At 33.9% G+C, this 23656-nt stretch overlaps 1 protein-coding gene across 12 annotated transcripts in view; it reads right to left on the bottom strand.

The window, feature by feature from the left end:
- Nucleotides 1-23656, bottom strand: part of LOC148283450 (ribosomal protein S6 kinase alpha-5-like) — a 151579-nt gene that overhangs the window by 122549 nt on the left and 5374 nt on the right. For 2 of the 12 annotated variants that reach the window (XM_088243855.1, XM_088243856.1), the window contains exon 2: nt 20898-21506. In XM_088243855.1, the coding sequence (XP_088099981.1) occupies nt 20898-21345 (448 nt within the window). In that variant the 5' untranslated portion in view covers nt 21346-21506. Of the gene's footprint in view, nt 1-6629; nt 7351-11812; nt 11966-14727; nt 14893-15208; nt 15570-20897; nt 21507-23656 lie in introns of those variants that run through there. The other 10 variants (XM_088243853.1, XM_088243848.1, XM_088243850.1 and 7 more) reach the window with 10 other exon arrangements.

The following is a 23656-nucleotide window of genomic DNA, read 5'->3' as shown; positions in this document are numbered from 1 at the left end:
AGCAAAGTTGCATAAATGTATTATTTTATGTATATAATATGATAAAAAATAAATAACTAGACCCGTCCGAGCTACTTGGGGAATAAAGAGAGAGATTCTACAAATATTACGCATCGTTATGATCGTATAACAACGACGCATGTGATTTTCTCCAACTTTACATGGGGACGGTTTAAATTTTTTTGGACAATTTATGTCACAACTTGATAAATACGAAAGAATATCATTTGATGCTTAAGGTAGTTATAAATATAAAAACATTTCAAATCTGGAATATTAAGCCATTATGCAACCTTTTCACGATCAAATATAAAAGAAAGTCAAAGTCGCATTTTTCGCACATCCGTCGTTGTTCTACGATCACGACAAAATACATAATAGTCTACAAGTGTGCAATGGGCTAATGTCTAGTACTTAACATAGATATATGTGTAAAATTAGAGATGTGCATCTCTATTCTTACACGTGTTCTGAATCGATATCGATAAATAAAATCTATTGAATTTATTGAACAAGTATTTATAGCACCCGTCTAGTAACTTTTACTGCACAGCTAAGCCTAAAAGTTGAAACCGAAAAAAAAAAAAAAAAAAAAAACTAAAAAAAATATACGTGTACGTACATAATTAATTATTATCTAAGTTAACAAATGATTTGAATTATTAAATGAGGAATTTCAGTGCAACGGGAATTATTAATTTAAACAATATTTTCTTACACGCGGTAAAAATAGAACATTTAATTGTACGGCGTAGTTTCTCGAAAACGTATAAAAAAAATAAAAACAGATTTTGATAAAAACGAACTATGATACTTTGAACGACTAGACGTCACTAGTTCTCCGAAATCAACCAATAACAGTGTTTTGATATATTTCCGTTTACCGGGAAGCCAGCCCTCCAATCAGGACAACTCACCGCAGAGAACTTGAGACGTCACAGGCGGAGTAATTTCGTAATCACAAATCTTTAAAAATCATAGCGCTGATAATACGATACATAGAGAAACACTTGAGTTCTTATAATTTACTCAAATATTTAAATATTCAGACCATTGCCTAAAAGTCGTAATTAACTTGTGCTGTAAAAATGGAAATCGAGTTGTGGTAATGGGATTCGAACTTCGGTCCTTTGGCCCGAGAGTCCACGATACTACCACGGGACCACAACCCGGTTCGCAAAATTGCTTATTGACTTTTGGTACTTAGGTTTTGCATTACAAGTTAGGGCCTTTCTTGTAAAACCAACATGAAAAAAATTCAATCTTTTCAAAACTCGGCTCTTAAGTTAATTAACAGACCAGCTAGAATTGACAAGGAAGAGGTACCCGAACTTTTTAAAAAGCAAGGGTGCCTGTCCGTAAATGCTATTCTATGGCTCAAATTTGTTGCGAGATATGGATTTGATAGTAACTACCAGAAAAGATAATATACATACACACAATACAAGGATGGCTTCAGCCAGACGACAGAATTTGATTCAGGATACGGCACTACCCGATGTAAGGAGTACCGCTTTACCCACCGTTAAACTACTGGGAGTCATCCTCAATTTTGACCTTTCTCTCGACGCTCAAATTAGTAGAACGATAAGTTCATGCTTTTGCCAGCTGAGACAGATTAAATGCATACGCAAAAATTTGCCAGTTGATGCCGCCCGTCAATTAATAAATGCGTTTGTAGTGTCTAGAGTCGATTATTGTAATGGTATCTACGCAGGTCTACCGATGAATAAAATGACTCGCCTACAGGCTGTATTAAATGCCGCAGCGAGACTTATTTTTGGAATCTCTAAATTCAGTCATATCACTCCACTACTTCGGGAATTGCACTGGCTACGTATTCCACAGAGGATGGAATACAAACTCTGTTGGCTTATGTATAAGTCACTGCACAACTCTGCTCCAGAATATCTAAGGGAACTCTGCATTCCAGATGAACTAGCTGACAGACGTCGTACGCTTAGATCAGCTACATCTACGTCGAAAGGAAAAGTTATTATACCTCTACGCAAACAGCGCACTAAATTCGGCGAACGTGCATTTGCGGTCGCAGGCCCTACGGCATGGAATGCTCTCCCAGCAGAAATCCGAAACTGTGAGAGTGAAGTAATGTTTCGGAAGAAACTTAAAACCCACTTGTTCTCTAAATCATTTGAAAGGTGGAAAAGTAGTATGAAAAAGTACATTATTTTTCTTAAATTAAAAAGTTAAAGTTAAAATTAAATTTATATCTTTATATAATCACTTTTTAAAGCGCCTTTAAGGTATTATATTACGAAAATGGCGCTATATAAGTTATCCATAATAATAATTATTATTAAGGCTAGCACAACGTGAATGCTTGTCAGTTACCGAGGTTTGTAAACAAGTAACACTTCATTATACAATTACTAAAATTTTTAATAAGATTCCTGAGCAGATCATAAAAGAAAATGTTGACAAAACTTTTAAGAAAAAAATAATTCAATGGCTGATATGCAACAAGGCTTTATATTGATTATTATTTAATGGTAACAGTCATCTATTCAAATTTTGTAAATAAATTTTGTGTAAAAAATACGTATGCTTTTAGTTCTCAATAATGTTTATATATTACTTGTTGAATTTATATGATTTCTCTAACGTTTTTCTTTGTAAAGGAAAAAACTGCTGACAAGCCGGTTACGCGGTTTAGTGGGTTTCATTATTTTTCCTTTTATATTTTTCTGTTCATGTTTACTTTCTGAAAAAAAAAATAAATACAAAATATTTTAACTTTAAATGCGCATGAAAATTGAGGTACTTTCTCCGAGGAAACTGATCGATTTTTCAAAAAATCGAAGAAGTTGCGCATTCCTAATGTGTGCCATTATAAATATAAGAAGGTACATGTTATATGCAGGTTGTAGGTACATTATATAATATATTAAAGTATTCATATAACCTGTCAATGTATTTAGTAAAAAGTAAAAACATTCCGCACATGGCCTTGGGAGTAATAACAGCGATATATTAAACATTTCGTTAACCAACAAGTACAATGATATTTCACACTTCCGCGTTGTTGTGTCGGGAACATGAGCACTCAAGTCCGCTAGATAGGTGTACCAAATGGGTTTTGGAAAAACGTGACCAAACAATTTGGTATGCAATTTCTTATGCAAATTAAGTGGCTAATGGGAACTTCGGCGATTGGTCGAATGTTCCGCGTTGCGAGTTCGAATCCCAACCCATAAAAATTGCAAAGAAATAAATAAAAACAAAATAAAGTCTGTTTGTTCCAAATAAACAAATCAGCCGCGTGACACCCAACGTAGAATAGTCTATTTCACACATATCATCTTAATCTAAACGGCGCGGTAAAATTATAGTGGATTGACATTTAATAGATTCGTTTGTACCTATTTAAATTTGATAATATTAATATTTTTTGTTTTTTTATTATATAAAACCGCATAGTTAATGATTTTAATAAAAAATATCAATTAAAATGCATCGGTGAATGTATTATTTAAAAATAAATATTAGCGTTCTTCAAATTTACCCAAATTTTTCAATTTATTATGACCGAGCTGTATTTTTTTTTTTACAAAATTTTTTGTTCATCATTTTCGACGAACTAAATAATAAAAAGGCTAGTTTTCTGCCGCCATTTTCTGCTGATTTTTTCTTGAGAGCGACACGTTTTAAAATAAACATACAGAAATTTCCTAATTTATTGTTTTAATCCAAATGGGATTTTTTAAAAAACTTGGCACATTTTAATTAAATTAAATATTTAATAAAATAGAATATTTTTTATAATATTAAAACGACCAATTTGGTTTCGTTCTGACTTACCGATAATGTTAGTGACTTATTTAAATTAAAGTAATTTTATTATTTAAATTATCGATAATCTTAGTGACTAATTTACGTTTGTCATTTTGTGAATAAAACATGTGTTTGGTGACCTGATCCGACCTAATAAAAATTATGTCATATTCTCATTTATCAAAGTGCATTTGTTTGTTTGTTTTTTTTTCAATCTAATAATGCCTCAATAAATAAATGTCTTCTTTAAACTTGTAATAATTTATTTAGATAACGCTTTTTTTCATAGATTAATAGCTGAAAGCCTTCGGTATAATTTTAAACTCAAAATTTGGTGGTTACTTCGAAAAATACGAATTAATCGACGAAAGAATACGAAGGTGTCATAATTTAAATTGTTCTTTTGCAGTTTCTTAAAAATGAGATTTTTTGAATTAAGTCGTTTTCGTCCTAAAGGTGCGATGTGCTAATATTTTTTATTAATATTCGTATAAAAATGCCACGAAAAGGTTGCAAAAATATTATCCTGTAATATTGCGATTTACGACATTGGCTCCAAGCCACAAATATACCAATAATGTGTTTAATAAATTAGTGGGTGTCATTGTTTTTACGAGACATCTATAGAAACAACATATTTTATAATATATCAACATGAACGTTTTATCTGCATCTATATAAACTTTGGAACGCCCACAATGTGTCATTCTTCTAGCATGTATCTTCTCTACTATCTACACACGATAAAAAAAAATATTGTATCAAATTTCCCATAGGGCTGAAGCTCCCCATTCTCGACGAGATCGATAATCATAGAATGGTTTTTGTCCGTACGGGCGACTCTAATAGCCAGGAACGTATTGTTACTCTAAGCCTACACAACTCACTATTTTACTAATTTGGCGTATAATATTTAAAGTATTTTTGATGTCATGTCATGTAATTTATTTTATTTTTTTCTTTTATTTAGGAAACATACAGTACAGTTACAAAGTTTTATATTTTACACAGTTAGACTTAACTCTAATGGACCAGGGAAGTTTCCATATTATAAAGCAATTATATGTAAGGTTATTAATGAAAGTATAAAAAAGAGAAGGAAAAAAAACATAAATTTAAAAAAAAAAGTTTAAAAATTAAAATTTAAGTAAAAAAGGTTATTTTAAAGTTTGTAGTTTGTAGTTAGTATTTACAAATGCAAATAATATTTAAAATGAAGAAAATTTGTAAAAGTAATTAAAAATTAAGAATTAAAATAAAGAATGAAAAACATGCTCAGATGTAGAAAATAAAATAAAATAGTTATAACATTTTTTTAAAAAAAAAGGAAAAACATAAATATACACATACATATTTTAAGGGATTCAAAGAAATGATGAGAAGAGTCTTTAAGTGAAATATAAGACGATAAATTTAAGTCAATTTAAAAAACATCTTCAAAATTAATGACACATTATAGTAAGAGCAGCAATATATTGATTTTATATACATTTATAATACAAGTAATTAAAAGTAGTTTAAAAGTATTGAAACATGTCAATGTCAACATGTTATATTCAAGAAACAACGTAAGGTTCTTAAAACAGTAATAAAATATTTAAAAAAGAATTTCCCTGATATTTTTTTAGGTAAGGAAACCTATCCAGCATACTTCCACTGTATATTAAAACAATTAGAAATGAGAAAATGTTCAAAAAGGCTATAAAAAAATGGCTTGTGGAGCTGGGTAGAAGTAAAATGGATCGTCTCATTCGCCCAAACCAATATTGAAAAAACTGCTCCACGAATGTTTATGTTATGTTTTTGTTATTTTATTGTACGTTTTATAATACAGAGTGTTCTTTTAACCCTGTCACATCCGAAACCACAATGATCAGTATGGGCAAGAAGACATATTAGCATATTTAAAAAAAATATTTAGGACAAAGAAATTTAAAAAAAAGAAAATATTAAAAAAAACAAATGGCTGCTTACTTCTGCAGGGGAGAAGTGAGGGGAGCGCGGCGCAATATCAGACTACCCTCTCCCCCTCCTCGTTTCTGCCCTGCAGAAGTAAGCAAGCATTTGCTTTTTTTGATATTTTATTTTTTAAAATTTTATTCGTTCTAAAAAAATATATTTGAATGTGCCAATATGTCTTCTTGCTGAATATTTATAATAATGAATATTTTCATTGATTATTTTCGTCTGGAAAATAAGGTCTTTCGAAAACGATCGTTTCGTAAGTTGGTAATAAATTTTGTGACAGAAATAAATTTTGTGTTTACGAGTAATGCATTCATTTTAATGTTGGTAATGCCACATGCCACAGATAGAAATATGAGGAGAGTTGTCTAAGGATATTATCTTAAGCTCCCCTTACCCACTCCACACTCCAGTTCCAGGCGCTGACAGATGAAAGTGAAAACGGATTACATCTTACATCTCGAATTTCATTTATTATTTTATGGTTTTCAACCTCTCTTAAATTAATTCAATTTATCATGAAAATTATAAATCAAAACTCGTAGCATTTGATAAGTGACAGGACGCCGTAAATAAAAAAAAAAACGACACATAGAAAAAGGAAGCTATCAACAATACTCCCGATTCGATAAAAAAAAAATCCGATGACGTCACAAAACATCCGAAGACGTCATACTTGATGACGTAACGAATTGTTTGTTTTTGGCACCATTCAAATTACTAGAAGTTAATCCTTTATATCTCCCCTATTTTTCAACAGATTTTATTTAACAAGAATAGTAGCGATCGGCTTGTGATTTTTTACATTAATTTATTAGCTAATAAAAAAAATCCATTATAATTGCCCATTAGCGAAATACTGTTCAAGTTACCTCTCTTCTTGGAGATGCGGCTCGTGATGCAAAGGTCCGTATCCGCCTCCGTCTCCACGACCTGCACGGAGCTGCTCCTCTCCACCTTGGGGCGCAGCGCCTCCGCGCCGCCGGTCAGGTCCACGGCGGGCCGCTCCGCGCCGTCCCAGGCGACGCTCGGCCGGCGCGCGTGCTTGCCGCCGTCGCCGGCCGCCTCGAGGAAGTCCACGGGCGACGAGGGGCTGTAGACCGGCTCCTTCTTGGGGTCCGGCAGCTTCGACTGGCCGGACTTCTTGAAGCACGTCTCGTCCTCCTCGTGGCGCTTCGCCTGCTTCTTCTGCCTGTTGTACTTGATGGAGTTCTTGGAGCTCCTGTCCGAGCTGGCCGACAGCCCGGCGCTGTCGCCGTTGTTGCAGCGCTTGCCCTGCTTGAAGGCCTCCGCCTTGTGCCTGTTCTTGGATGTCTCCATGTTCGTCAGCGATTCATGGTCGCTGCCTTCGTAGTAGCCGGATTCGTGGTCGTGATTTTTGCGCACACCCATATCGTCTCTCATATTGGTGGCTCTTGTGTTCCTAGTTAGCTGACGCTCTCCGAATTGTGTTTGGCCGGGGCGACTCTGCTCATTGTCCGCGTTCTCAAGAATAGGCCCATTGTTCTGTCATTATGATAACGAAATGTATTTGTTTATATTGCACTTTTTACACCTTTTAATTATTTACATATACTAATTTCAGTATAAAACCTGCGAAACCAAATAACACATTGAAAAAACTGCGCACTGAAGCTACATAGATAATAATGACCCTTTTAAGTACTGGTTTTATTTTTTTATTAACGGACATTGTCCATGTATACAATTTATAGGGTTTAAATATTACAATAAAATAATAGTTTAAAACATTAAAAAAAAAGAAAAGAAGCATTGACAAACATAAGGGACATCGAGACAAGATCTGGACTATTTATTTAGTGCTCGTTTAAATCGTTGTAAACTTAAACCAAAAAAGTCCAGATCTTGTCTTGAGTTAACAATACGACAAAGACGATTGGAGAATTAAGGCCATAGTTTGCTCTATGCTGATCGATGAACAGTACTTCATTGTTTCTCAATCTACGAGTCGGAATATTGAATTTTACTTGTTCCAGTAATGACGGAACATCGATTATACCATTTAGTATGCCGAACATATATATGGAGTCAATATTAGTTCTACGTTTTTGTAGACTAGAAATATTTAACATTGACTCTATTTTAGTATAAGAATAATTATCTCTCTCTAGTCCAAGCATCCACGCCATTTTTCGAAGCGAGCGATGTTGGACTGATTCAATGTGATTTATGCGATTGACATAGAATGGAGACCAGACCACGGAGGCATATTCTAGAAGAGGGCGAACAGTTGAACAATAAAGAGTTTTGATTGTACGGACATTAGTAAAATCAGAGGATATTCTGTTAACGAAGCCAAGTATTTTCAGTGATTGATTTACTGTATTATCTATATGCTTGTTGTATGTCAGTTTATAGTCCAAAACAACTCCTAAATCTCTGAAATCTCTGAATCTCCTAAATCTACATCAATTTTGGAGTTTTCTAATAGGTACTCGAAGGAAATTGGTTGTTTTGTTCTATGAAATGACATTATTTTGCATTTTTTAATATTTAGTTCGAATTTATTGACTTAAATTTTCTATACTGGCAACCAGTGGCGAATGGTGATTTTATGTACAGGCAAGCTATAAAAAAATATGATATATTTGTACCTACATAGAAGATACATAATAAAATGTAAGTAATGTATACTATAAATGTATATTTTTCTATGGTTCTGTGTGATACATCAACTCTCATCAATTATATAGACTCAAACGACGTAATTTCATGATATATTATATTATAAAGACATAATATTCATTAATTTAATACATAACTCATTGAAAATAAATTAAAAATACCACTATGAATTCTGTCGATATTAGGTATTCAATTGAAATGTCAACTGGCCGAATTGTTCTAGAAATTAATAGTGCTAAAAACGGCCGCGTCGAGCGCTATATGTCCTGCAATATGACGCATGAAAGTAATTATGGTATTATGTAAAATAGCCCTTAAGAAATAATGTTTGAAATACTGTTTTCCAAATCAAGAATCTTCAAAAAAATGGTGTAATCTGCAAGTTTAATCTAGGAGAAAAATCCCACACTGAGGTTAAGACATTTAAAATATAGTATACTTATTTGTAGGAAAAAATAAGCTGGAATAATAGGCTAGTTTCTTAGCTCACCGCAGGCGCTGGGCGCGGTTTATTAATATTAAAATTTATATTAGGATAAAAATACGAATGGTGGAAATGATTTAAAATAAATGGTTATTATTTATTGGTTTTTCTGTAAATAAATTTACAGTTAAACATTAGTCAAATATAATGGTAAGCTGTGCACAATCGCTTCTATACACGGTTCGCCCCTGCTGGCAACTCATATAAGACTGTAAATATACCGTTCCTTCACAAACTCTTCCTATTTCAAATTCTCGCGCTTCTACCGTCCTGTGAGCAAGTGACATGTGAAAAGTTGTCTCTCTGATAAATCTTTATCATATAATGCGTCAGCATATTTCGTACAAAGTGAAGTGAGTGTTGTATAAACAGGCTAAATTATACAGTTCATCATCATCTACACGATACCGGTATCCGCGCTGCAGCAATAGTGAAGTGCTCCATATAAGAAACAATCGGAAGAACTTTAAAAGTGAGTAACAATTTCCATACAGTCCACTAAACTGTAATTCCCTCAATAAACCTAATTATAATTGACGTTCTTACAAGGTTACGTCATTTCGCAAATCTGTTAGAGATAAAACAAATTGATCAATGTAAATCGATCGAATAAAAAAATAAAAAAATTGTTGTTGTTCGTGAAAAAAAGTATAAAATGTCTTATTTTTTGTGAATAATTGTCTTAAACACACTACAATAGGCTTGTTTTTGCGTTTTTATATCAATTTTCGGAAACAGAGTTTCATGTTAGCATGAAAAACTGATAAAAATCGATTTGATCGGTACGTGGTGTGATCAGTATTTTCCCACCCACTAGTCACATCAGTTTGGCAGCTGTCATTTTAATCAAGCTATATTTTAAGGACTATAGTTCCGAGAATAACAAATGGTTTATTGTCCAACAATGTTTTGAGCATGTCTAAATGTTTGTAGACTGGCTGGATTTCCTCCCTAGGGAGTTATTCCGATCTAAATTGTTGAGAAGGGAATATGAAAGTCTAGGCATTTACAGGGCTTATGACCTGTCATTGGCTGGTTAGGGTAGTCACCTTACACACAGTGTAACATTCACCATTCTGCCCATATTTAAACACAGTTCCTCAACTCTTCTATCTGTCGACGTTTGTGAAGCAAAGGAGCAGGGCCCCAATTACAATCAAATAAAATTAAGTTTTCTGTATGAAAAGCAGAATAGTATGCACACATTTTTTTTCTTCTAAACATGTTCAATTATAGGTTACCGATGAAGCTACTTTAAATGTTCATGCAAATATTCTCATTTTCGAACACAAATAGCGATTTTTCTTTATAGACAGTCGAAGATAACTCTGTTAACTTCCCATTGTAATCGGGGCCCTGAAACCTTTATCATGTGGGTGAGATTCATCGTTTCGAAATTGTTTTCAGGCGTTGCCCAGTAGGTGATTTGGTTCAGCCGGGTTAATCTCACCCACTCCTTTACTTCACAATAGTCGACAGATGGAAATGTTGAGGAACTGTGGACGTTTAACCATGGACAGAAAGGTTAATGATACACAGTGTGTAAAGTGGCCGCTTAAACCAGCCAATGACAGGTCATAAGCCAAATGCCAATACTCGTAAATTAATCATTCAATAATGTTTTCTCCCTCTGTTGCATTAAATTGAATAAATAAACGAAAATTCAAAATATTTATCGTAAATTTAATTGCAAAAACTAATTTTAATATTACGTGTAATGGTCAGCGCGTTTGCCTGCCACGCAAGAGGTTCCGGCATATAATTATAATATACCAGAAGGCGCGTAAAAATCATGTTTGCGTACATCGCACTGTGTCAAAAAGTCTGACATCCCGCCTGCGCGCATGCGCGAAGTAGCTGCGTAATGTTGCCAGACCGCGAACAATATATTATCATAACACAAATACAAGATAATTTTGTGTAATGTGATGTTATGTTTTACCCGGCTTGAGAAAAATCACATTAAATTGTTGTGTTCTCACCGGGAATCGAACCCAGAACCCTCCGTGTGTGAGGCAAGTGTCTTAGCCACTTCACCACGGAGGCCGCTTCAGCGCTATGATTTTTCTAAGTTTTGTATTTTTGAAATATTTCCGCGTGTGACGTCAGAGGTTCTTCTCTGTCAGTACTCCCGATTGGTCCGTTTACGGTAAGCAAACCGGATGAAATACGAAAAATGTACTAAGTGTTATACTTGTTTTACTGTTTATACTATGATACATCGCCTCTGTTACTTCAATACTTTTTATATTTAAACTCTTTATTCATTGTTAATTTGCTGCATACCTATGTTATAATTTCTTATTTAATTTTCTTTAATTGTATCTTTATTTTCTGCTTATTTTGTTTATGTATCTATATTTTCTATACTTGTGTACAGGTGTTTTGTTTCATTATATTTGTTTTTCAATATTATTTTATACTTTGTCAAAGGCGTAAGCCTTTGAAATACAGAAATATCCTTCATCGCTCACATACCATTGGTTGGTTCATATGAATTAGTGACTTCGTTTAAAGTAGTGCGTTTTTTATAAAATATTTTTGGTCAAATTTTTCGTACATTTTCAAGAAACTTTGCAGAACAATTTAATGCTCTCATTGTTACCGCGCACAAGAAAAGATTGTTTTTATTTTACAATTTCCCGTAGGGCTGAAGTTCCTCGTTAATTTAGTACTCTTCTGTTCAACCGGCCGCGGAATATATTGAAACAAATTATTCGGAATTCATTTGTTTTTTAAAACAAGTGAATATCGCAAAATAGCTTCCACGAACACAAGCCACAAAATGGAACAATTTAAATTTCAAAGTCACTTTCGTTGGCGCCTCTCACTGTCGCTTCGTCGTTCGCTTTACGGGGAAAACTCGACGTAATATCGCTAGATTTACTGTTGAAACTGAAGAAATTTAACTATAAATTTGTATACCGTGCCGTTTTTGGTTCCGCGGAGCGCAGAAGCCTCGGTAAGTAGGCCGTGATACAAAATTTGCGAGCAAAAAAGTGGGAATATAACTAAATGTGGACATACCGCCGACTGCTGAAAATCGTGCATAGCGGGCCGATTACAGTTATGAGACGCGCGTTGACTCATTCGCGCCGGGCCAAAATTTAATATTCACATTTCGTAACAAGAATTCGGACTAACGAGTGCTGAATAAAATGTAAAAGCGGTAATCTTGAGAAACGCGTAATAAAAATAACAGCTTTCCATGAATAAATAAAAATGATTTTGTCACCATTCATCATCATCATCATCATTCCCTTAACGCACCTAATGGTGCATGGGGCACTGCATTGGTACACAAATCGCAGCGTACCTTGATCATTTTTGTTACATCGAGGTAAGATGTTGTTTTTTTTTAAATAAGCTTTTAATTGTAAAAGGTTCTTTGAACCGTTGATATATAAATAAATAATTAAGAAATATTTTCGTTCTTATGAAATACGCTAATACTTAATTTTGAGGGCAGCATTTTACTGCTCCTGGAACTGCCACATGAAGTGTAAGACTGTTCGCCTTACCTTCGTGTAACTGATGAGCGAAATACACTGCATTTTTTTTTTTAATTGTAAAAATAAATATTTGCGTTCTTATGATTTACCCAAATTTATATTTTTAAGGGCCATTTTCAACGAGTTGTAAATAACTCACTATTAGAAAATGAGAATCAAGTTGGGGTAGAGTGGGATTCGAAACACGGACCTTTGAGTCGTGACGGGACCACAACCTGATTCAAAATGATCAGTCTTACGCTTTAGGTGCCAGTCCAGGGACTATGAAATATTCTAGTGTACAAACACTTTTTTAAATAAATATTTCACATCAATCATGTTTAAACTGTGCAACTCGGTTATAAGCTTAGACTATACCCTGTCTGCGTAATCTAGAAGTGTGAAAGCACTACAATTAATGATATGAATCATAAACGTATAGCGCTAAAACACCGTTTTAAAAAAATATTTCACTTCAACCATGCCGGGAATCGAACCCGAGACCTCTTGCATGGCAAGCAAACGCGCTGACCACTGCACTACGAGGCCGACTTTTTTACTTTTGTCACCATTACGTGGCAAAAAAAGTAAGTAATGATTTCTTTATAGTTTGGGAATAGAAGTTATAAATGAAAATGTTCTACAAAAAAATGAAAAAAAATACTTATTTATGGAATATATCATCATTATTCCCCTTTCCGCATTCAGTGGTGCATAGGGCACTGCACTTTTAAATCAAATCAAATCAGAATCGGGTTGTGGTCTCGTGGCTTGTGTCTCGTACTCACGACTCAAAGGTCCGTGGTTCGAAGACCCACTCTACCCCAACTTGATTCCCATTTTCTAATAGTGAGTCCTTTACAACTCGTTGAAAATGGCCTTCAAAATCAAATATTTGGGTAAATCATGAGAATCCATATATTTATTTTCACAATACATATATTTTTTTAATGCAGCGTATTTCGATCATCAGTTACACGAAGGTAAAGCGAACAGTCTTACACTTCAGGTGCCAGTGCCACGATCAGTGAAATGTTGTAGTTTCGAAACCTTTAAAGTCAATATTTCATGTCCACTCTGCCAGGAATTGAACCAAGAACCTGAGGGTTGGTAGGCGATCGCGCCAACCACTACACAACGAGGCGGACTTGTCTCCACTCGATTTTCTTATTCGGGATTTTTATCAGAGAGCAATTATTGCGTCGGAAACACTCGCCCCGGATTCGGGTTCTATTTCACACAGAGAACGGTTTCTTCATCCGCCCGGACATACGATTTTGTAACGTTAAGTGCCATTCTGGATTCACAGAAAAAAAACAAAATAACATATTGTAAAGTGCCCTCGGGACGGATTATTGCAGTGTACACATTTTTTTTAATTTATAAAATCAAAACTTATAAAAACTACGGAAAAAACCTGTCATTATATTTATAGTATACCAGTATTTATTTTTTATTTAAATGAATTTATTAAAGCATATTCTAGTACTGGAAGTGCTTTTCTGGGTTTTTAGGCCTGTAAAATTTAAACCAGTTGTTTATACCATTAAAACCTGAAAACCATTTAAACCTTGAAAACTGTTTTTTTTTTTCACAAAAAAACTCTGATGCCCCACGTCATAGAACAGAGAAAGCTCGAGAAAATCTGTATTTAATACTCTTTCACTTACATTTGTTGGGTAAATATGAAATAAATTGATTGTGAATTATTCTATCAATGAAATTGAAACGAACAAAAAATTAATTTTGTTTCGTTTGGTAAAAAAAAACCGTCACTCAGAGTTCATTTAAAAAACCAAAGGGTATAAAGTTAAGTACCGTATTTTTTCATGCATGTACTTAAGTTTTTATTAATTCTAGACTAATAACCTATTAAGTACATAAATGGAGTTCATAATATTCAATATCGTATAAATATTGCAAATTAATAACCGCTTAGAAGAATAATTAACATAAAAATATGTACAAATCGGAATAATTAAAAAAGAATTAATATGCAAGCAAGTTCCGAATGTGTTACTAGTTTGACAGTTCGGAAGGCAGCCGCAAAATGGCCGCCTCTACGCGTGCGCCACCTAACGGCAAAAACCGAATCGCAAACTTCACTGCTTAATTAATGCGATTTGTGACAAATTAGATTAGAAAAACTAAAAAATGCACTCAATTTCACATGAAACAACGCGAAAGAAACTTAATATACATTTTTTAGATGTCGTACACGGTCACATGAAGTCTAAAGTATTGAAATATGTCGGAACAAAGAGGAAACCCGATCGTCAAAAAGCATTCCATTACAGCAGTTTGGAATAACGGAAACCTTTCAAGTTATTTATTTAATACACAGCATACCACTTTTGTAATCACTTCGACTTTAAATGGTTAATAACTTTAATTCCTAAGTGATTTTATAAGTTTTTTACTCTTTCGGACGGTTTTACGTAAGCCGTTTCAAAAACTTTCACAAGCAGCAAATACTGACAATCGACTGACTTCATTAATGTTTCACTTTTTGACAATCATTACTTCAACCTTGTTATAATCGCAGATGTATAAATAGGTAACTCTTGTATATAATTATCACATCCAGATCATTAGCGCACGCGTTTAACTCGCATAGAAAAATTAACAAAGCACGAAACCAAAGGACAAAACATCGATTTCACTTTTAGGTTAAAAAATACACGGTTCGAAATGACGAGATAATTTAACTTCTGCAGTTGAAAATGAACTAAATTACTTTAAAATGCTTTATTTTGCTGGTATTTTGTTAATTTATTAAAAGCTATGATTTAAACTGTTAAAAACGAGGTTATATTCGTGGCATCATAACCTAAATACATTTGAATTTCTTAATTATAATTCGCAATTTTCCTTCACAGAACACAAAAAAAAGAACGCTGAAAACTGCGTAATAGAATTCAAAATCATATTCACAAGTTGAATTAACCAAAAACCACATAATCCGACTCAAAATAACAATCACTTGATTTAATAATTTTCACAAACTTTTGTTTCACTTACGAATACGTTTCACAATAAAGAAACGTTTATAAAGCACTACTGTTGTATAAATAATGTGTTGTATATTTGCTGAAATGAATAAATAACCTTAAAAGTTTGCAAATAATAACTAAGATGGTGGATCGAATCGATACGACACGGCCACGCGCGAACACACAATTTTGTAAACTGAACTGGATTTAAAATTCCATAGAAAACAAAATAAGCGAAGCTGACCGATGTTCTTTCTTCTTCCAGCGTATATGTTTATCTCTCTCGGTATAGTTGGGTTAAATTTTGTGGCAAGAAAAAATGCAGCGGATTATCAATTATAAAATATTTTGAAATCATTATGTATTCTTGTAAAATCATTAGACACAATTTTTGTCTATAGAGATATTTCTAGTAAAGGTTTTTATAGTTTGACATGGACCGATTTATTGTAAACATTTTCTCAGAGCTTAAAAGCTCAATTGTAAAATATTAATTTTGACATACGAATACAAATCCATCTTCTTTTTTGTGGCGCAGTTGATTAGACAGCCAATTGTGAAGCTGGCGTGGTGGGATCGATTCACGCCAGTTAAAAGGAAAAAATTGAAGAGTGTTACGGTGTATTTTTCACAAAATCTTAAACTATCTTTGTATTCTATAACGGCTTAACGGGTTATTCCTTTAAACAAAAAATGTTCGTATTTTTCAAAACGAATTTAAACAAATTGATAATTGATTATTAACAATGTTTTATTGATTTTTTAGAAACTCTGTAGTCAGCATCGGTGTACGATAATATTTTTACCAAGCATTGATAAAAAGAAAGGAAAAGAGTGCATTATGATGTAAACACTTCGTGAATACAGATAAACAAACAAATTTGCTGGCGTAATTTAATTGACTTAAACGATTAACAAAATTTTAAGGAGGTTTTATTTTTATTATACATTAAAAAGTCACTGTCAATAATCAAAATATACACCATTTATGCTTAGGAACACATAAATCACAACTCTTGCATCGTTCACACCGTGCCATAAAATAATTACACCACTGCGAGCTCACGTTAGTTTTCTACAGCGCTAACTTTGTAACGTATCAGTGTATCGGCAAATAAAGAACGCCAATTCCTGAATATCTGAATCACCAAAACATCATCCATATATCGATATCGGTATCAGAGGCATTCCTACATATTTCAACAATGATAGAGATATTTAAAAAAACGCACATTATTTGTACATAAATTGTTTAGAGATACTTAAAATACTGTTTACTTAAAACATTTTTTTTATGATAGACGCATATTTTGAATCATCATAATTCCCCCTCCTGCACCCAGTGATGCACAGGGAACTGCGTTGGTAAACCAAATGTAGTTTATTTTGATCATCTGTTATATTTTAAGGTTAGGTGATTAGTCTTTCGTTCAGATGCCAGTCCACGATCAATGAAGTATGACAGTTCAAACAGCCTTTATAATCAATACTATGTCCACACTGCCTGGAATCAAACCCAGGATGGTAAGAATGGAAACTGAACGCGTCAACCACCACACAATTAGACGGACCTGTTTATATTCGATCAACTTATTCAGATTTTTTATCTGAGAGCAGTAATTGAGTCGTAAACACTCATCCTGGGTTCTGCTTTTTTTTTAAAGACGGAACTGTATTATTCATCCACCTGGACAAATTCGGTTTTACTAAACACAATTTTATATAATATTCCCAAGGAGGTTTGAAACAAACTAATTTAGGAATTAGCAAAACATTTATTCATAAACGTATTCATAATTTTACTTACAACAATTATCTACGAGGACAGAATACATATCATAATATTTTTAACTTTAAAATAACAACTTAATTGAAAAATAATTTTAAACAGTAATAATATTAATAGTATCAGTTGTTGAATGGCCATGAAAATCTAAAAAAAATCGTTTTAATATCTGCCACGACAATGGGAGCGCACTATATCACCTCCCACCCATAACGGAACAATATTACCGATCAGCTGTGTTTGTTGATACGTTTGAAAATGAACCAAGTTCGAACTTGACGGTAGTTTCATTTCATCAGTTTAATGCGCATTTACATGAGAAAGAGTGAGACGGAAATTTTAAAGTAAATTCTCATTAGGTATAAAAAAAATACTTTATCAATATCAATTCAACAGTTTATCGATCTATGCAGAGTTCCTATGCACATAAATACGGTTTATAATGACCTTTGTTTTATTTATTTATTTATTTATTTAAATTTTTATTCCAGTAAAATGGCTATAAAGTGCAGAGCCAATTCTACCATATGAACATATAAACATGAACATAAATATAAATATAAACAAAAATATAACAATAAACATAAATATAACAATAAACATAAATATAACAATAAACATAAATATAAACATAAAATAAAATTTTATATTGCAGCACTTATGGTGGTCTTAACATATCGCGCCATCGCTTCAACAGCGGTGATTGGATCCACTCTGCAGTGGCTTGGAGAATTTCGTTATTAGATTTTTTTAGGCGTTCCCATAGGCTCCAGGCTCTTTGGCGAAGCAGGGCAGCGAAGGTGTTTATTCGTCCAGCTGTAAACATTTCAGAGGCACTGCAGTACCTGGGCAATCCGAATAATTGTCGGTATGAGTTGTTATATGTGATCTTTAATTTGTTCCACGCTCCTTGCGTATAGTTGTTCCAAAGTTCACCTGTATACATGGACGTCAAATACGAAGTAAATATGATTTTCTTCACTTCGTTACTGCATTAAAAGAAGCGTCTCGCTAGCATAGAGGCCCTGACATTAATGGCTCTTCTCTGTCTCTCTATGTCCTGATCGTCTTTACAATTATCAGTCAGTATGTGCCCTAGATATTTGACTTTTGCAGTTACCATTAAACTGTTGTTGTCTAGGAATACAGGTGGTGATGGGTTCACGAACTCAGAAAGTGACGTCTTGTGTTTAAATATAAGTACGGCAGATTTTTTTGCATTGTATATCATATTGTGGTCAATTGCATATTTTTCGCAAATATTGAGCAACAATCTCATACTATTAATAGATGGAGTCAATAATACCATATCATCTGCATAACTAATATTGTTAGCGCAGACGCCGTTAACATGACATCCGACTTTGGATAAATTAAGAAGCACGGTGAGATCATCCATATATAAATTAAAAAGTGCCGGAGACAGACAACCTCCTTGTCGGACTCCACATTTCAAATAAAAAGGCGAAGATGTAGCATCTCCCCATTTTACAATATTTTCCTGTTGTGTGTGCCAGGCTGCCAACGTATTAATAATACAAGATGGAATTCCTTTCTTCTCCATTTTATTCCATAATATTTTATGATTTACGCGGTCAAATGCTTTACTCAAATCCAGAAAGCATGCGTATGTATTTGTTTTTCTTGATTTATAGTAGGCCACTGTTTGTTTTAAGGCAAATATTGCCATATCTGTTGACAAAGCTGCTTTAAATCCGAATTGGTTTCCGCAAGTATTTAATTTCTCCGAAATAATTCTTAACACCAATTTTTCGAAGATTCTGGATATCATGGTTGTTAGTGATATTGGCCTGTAATTTTGTTTTTCCGACAAGTTTACCTGCCCAGATTTAACTAAAGGTATCACCAATGTTTTTGTCATATCTCTCGGTAGGTGTGTATGGTTTAGTATCGCCGTAAAAAGAACACAAAGATATTGTGATATGTTTGAGCCGGCGTAACGTATATGTTCTATTTTGATACCGTCGTGTCCAGCAGTTTTTCCTGGTGAAATTTAAAATAATTTTAATTAATTTTCTTTAAAATATTTAGAACGTATGTTCTTTGGATTATATTTTAGCAAATCGTTTGTCTATCGTATTGAATTAAAATATAATAAAAATTACAACATTGCGGATGGCACAAAAACGGTATTTTTCCCTTGTTTATGGTATTTGGCAAATATATTCGGCAACTCAAATATGTTTTTTTGTTTCCTTTGCTTAAACAATGTATTTCTTCATATTTTCCTATTCCAGTGATGCGTACTTATGACACGTGTATCGGAGGTGGCACGGTAAGATAGTTTGTGTGACAAAAAATGAAGCCCATGTGGTTACGCCACATTTGCTCTATGTATATACACATATATGCATAGCATATTTACAAGGATGAGTTGTTCAAATTTATTTGCTACCTACTGGGCCCTGGTTAAGATGTTGCAATTGCCTACCGTGGGTACAAATTATTGTCCCTGCCCCATAATAGCAATTTAGCTGATCGTGTGTGCATGTGCTTTTTATATTCTCACCGCGATCCCAAACAATTTATTTTTGCGATCAATAACTCATGAAATCCACTGTGTCGTGTAAACGTCAAGTGCCCCTTCTTCCTAGCCACGGGATCAGATCAGATTTTGCGGTCAGGGAGGGGCATATCAATACACATAGACATACCCTAAGCCCCCTAAAAATGATTGCACACGCCCAAACGCTCAGTCGTGACCAACGCGTATTTTGTCATTCTTCGACCGCCAGCCGGCGTGACGTTTAGAATCGAAACCAAAATGCCTGGGCCACGTTACAATGGGAAGTTAGGTAACATTTATCTTCAATTTTATCTACAAAGTAAAATTAAGTTTTCTGCATAAAAAGCAGAATATGCATACATTTTTTTCTTCTTAACATGTTCAATAATAGATTACCGACGAAGGTGCTATAAATTAACTCCCTGAATTTTTACGTTTTTTTTAAAAAACATGTATTTTGATCTCTTTTAATTTCCTTGGTTTCTTTCTCTCTCCTTCCAAACTCATTGTCTGTTTCCACAATCCTGATCATTTAATACAACATGTATAACATTATGTACTTTTTAAATAAGTTATACATATGTGCAAGCATAGAATTAAGAGTAGTCCACAACGAGCGTAGAATTATATTTAAATACATCGGACTGTGTCCAAAAATCCCCCAGTGTGCCGCTGAAAACAAACTGCAAGAGGAAGCAGTTTTTAAATGGTTTCTGCAGCGGAAATCCTCTAACTGGAGTGCTATTCTGAATCTTTTGTACCCCCTCTCTTTAATCCGCGCCTCGTATCTGAGGATGGTGATCACACCCGACTCTAGGCATGAAGCCATGAGGAGTCTAAAGGATAGAGGTTAAATTCATATGCGCCAATTTGACAGATTGTTCAACATATCACAGCAGTATTGAATAAAGGGGTTTGTTTATTAAAAAAAGTAATTTAAGTATTTCATTTATTAATAGGCAGGTTAACACACGAAATAGTACATCATGAGGCCAACTTATCTCCACTCGATATCTTTCAGCAAAATTTTCATCCGCGAGTAAAAACCAAATAAATAAAACCAAAAAAGAAAATAATAAATAAGTATCCACCCACCCTTATGTTACCGGACCGAGTGGATTGGCGCGATGCGTGCAAAATAGGCCCATACACGACAGACATAATAAATAATTTTTAGACTATTCATATTATAGATAATCGTCAAAAAACTTACCGTATGTTCGGTGTCTTTGAGGAATATGGGAAACAGGAGCAGGAGTTGCAAATCCATCATCAGTCGTTCCTCCATCGTTGATCACCTTACTAAAATACGTCCCAGTGCTTTCCAAAAAGATTTGATCACTCTGCCCAACACTGCTTACTTCCGAGTTATCTTTTCTCAAATCCAAATCGTCATTTGTGCATATTCCGACATCAAAATCGTTTGCAGCATCGACGTCGTTTTGATTGGCTTCTGTTTTCGGGTATAATTCAACTGAACTCAACCTGCTGTCATCTTCTGCAATAATTTCTCCAAAATCATCGTTTATCGATACCCCGCTTTCAATGCTTTCAGCACGGTTCATTATCTTCAAATCCTCCTGCGTTTCAAAACAATCTTTGTAATTGATTTTTTCATTTTCTATAATACTTTTAAGATTTTCAAAGTCATCGCCTTCCATATTTTACTTTATAACACAATAGTTTACACTAGTATCACATATCACTTTTCTATTATAATACTGACAGTGTCATTAACTATTAATTTCTAATCCGTGTACCGCCAACCAGTATGCTGACGATGTCGGTTACTACAAAATCCGATCGATGTCACGATAAATACCTACAAATGGTCAAAGCAGAGTTTTTTTTAATTTTCAAGTATTTTATGTATTCGTTACAACAGTAGGCGCATAATTATACAGGGTGTTCTTTAAACCCTGACACATCCTAAACTACGATGATCAGTATGGGCAAGAATACACATTAGCATATTAAAAAATATATTTAGATCAAAGAAAATTTTTGAAAATAAAATATTTAAAAAACAAATGGTTGCTTACTTCTGCAGGGGAGAAGTGAGGGGAGCGCAGCGCAGAATCAGACTCCCCCCCTCCTCGTTTCACCCCTGCAGAAGTAAGCAACCATCTGCTTTTTTTGAAATTTTATTTTTAAAAATTTTATTCGTTCTAAAAAAATATTTTAATGTGCCAATATGTCTTCTTGCTCATACTGATCATCGTGGTTTCGGATGTGACAGGGTTTAAAGAACATCCTGTATACAGGTAACTGGAACTGAACCCGCCATAGCAAATTCGCACATAGAAGAGGTTATTTCTTAATTATTTGAGCTTACTTTATCTAGTTAAAGTTTTATAGTTTGGGAGATATGTCAATTTTTATACTTTTTTTAGATTTTTCCAAAATTTGACCTTCAAGCAGTCAGAACTTTAAGTTTTTTCATTATTTTAGTATTTTTTTATTATTTGTTGGTAGTCATAAATATTTGTGATTAAAATACGTCGGAACTTCCCTCAAGCTAGGGGTCAAAAATTAAATATTATCCTTTAAAAAAAGAATGCTAAACTTTAAAAAAAAAAATACGATCAAATTCAACCTAAATAATTTGAAGTTCAATAATTTCAATAACTTATTAAGCTCCTGGACTGGTACCTGAAGCGTAAGACTGATCACCTTACCTCCGTGTAACAAAATTGATCGAGTTATGCTGCGATTGGTGTACCAATCGAGTGCCCTATGCACCATTATGTGCGGAAAGGGAATGATGATGATGATGAATGGTGAAAAAATCATTAATTTTAATATATTATATGCATCTAATTCAATTATCGTCTATATACAATTAAAATTTTAATTTATTATAATAAAAGAAAAAAAAAAATTGTAATTTATTTACAACCATGCCACTGATGAATGTACTTTTTTATATTTGTTTTTAACTTTTTAATTTATTTAAAAAATATATATTTATACATTATTATAAGCGCAAGTTTTGTATTTTTGAAATTACTTTGCGTGTGACGTCTCGAGTCCCCTTCTTCTCAATGGAATCCGCTGATTCGTCAGTTAACTTACCGTTAACTGGAAACCTATCACAACTCTCTTATCATTGGTTGATTCGGAAGATCCAGTGACGTCATGCAAAGTAGTAAGTTTTAATTGTTTTTTTCATACATTTTCAGGAAAATTTGGCGTTTAAATTTGTTGCAACAGAGAGGGAAAACATTTTTGAGAAGGGAATATGAGAGTACAGGTGTCATGTCCTGTCATTGGCTGGCTTAAGTGGCCACTTTACACACTGTGTAGCATTAACTTTTCTGCCTATGTTTGAACATCCACATTTCCTCAACTCTTCCATCTGTTGACTTTTGTGAAGTAAAACAGCTGAAACCTTTATCATGCGGATGAGATTCATCCGGCTGAACCAATTCACCTACTAGGCAACGCATGAAAACTAGTTTCCAATTTGTTATACTTCTTCTTTTACCAGGTAGTTAGTTCAACAATCTTTTGAGTATGTCCAAATGCTTGCAGACTGGCTGGATTTTCTCACTAGGGAGTTGTTCAAATTTAAATTTGTTGCAACAGAGGGGGAAAACATTTTTGAGAAGGGATATGGGAGTCCAGGCATTTACAGGGCGCATGACCTGTCATTGGCTGGTTTAAGTGGCCACTTTACACACAGTGTAACATGATAAAGGTTTCAGTTCACAAAAGTCAACAGATGGAAGAGTTGAAGAAATGTGGATGTTCACAAGTTTACACAGTGTGTAAAGTGGCCACTTAAACCAGCCGATGACAGGTCACGAGCCCTGTAAATACCTGGACTCTCATATTCCCTTCTCATAAATGTTTTCCCTCTCTGTTGCACCAAATTTAAATATGAACAACTCCCTAGAGAGAAAATCTAGCCAGCATTTAGACATATTTAAAACATCGTTAAACTTTGACGTACAATAAAATGCTTTAATT

Source organism: Micrasema longulum, unplaced genomic scaffold, assembly GCF_059751315.1.
Source record: "Micrasema longulum isolate JH-2025_06_02 unplaced genomic scaffold, ASM5975131v1 h1tg000237l, whole genome shotgun sequence".
In the NCBI taxonomy this organism is placed as follows: domain Eukaryota; kingdom Metazoa; phylum Arthropoda; class Insecta; order Trichoptera; family Brachycentridae; genus Micrasema; species Micrasema longulum.
This window is presented reverse-complemented; position numbering and strand designations above follow the sequence as displayed.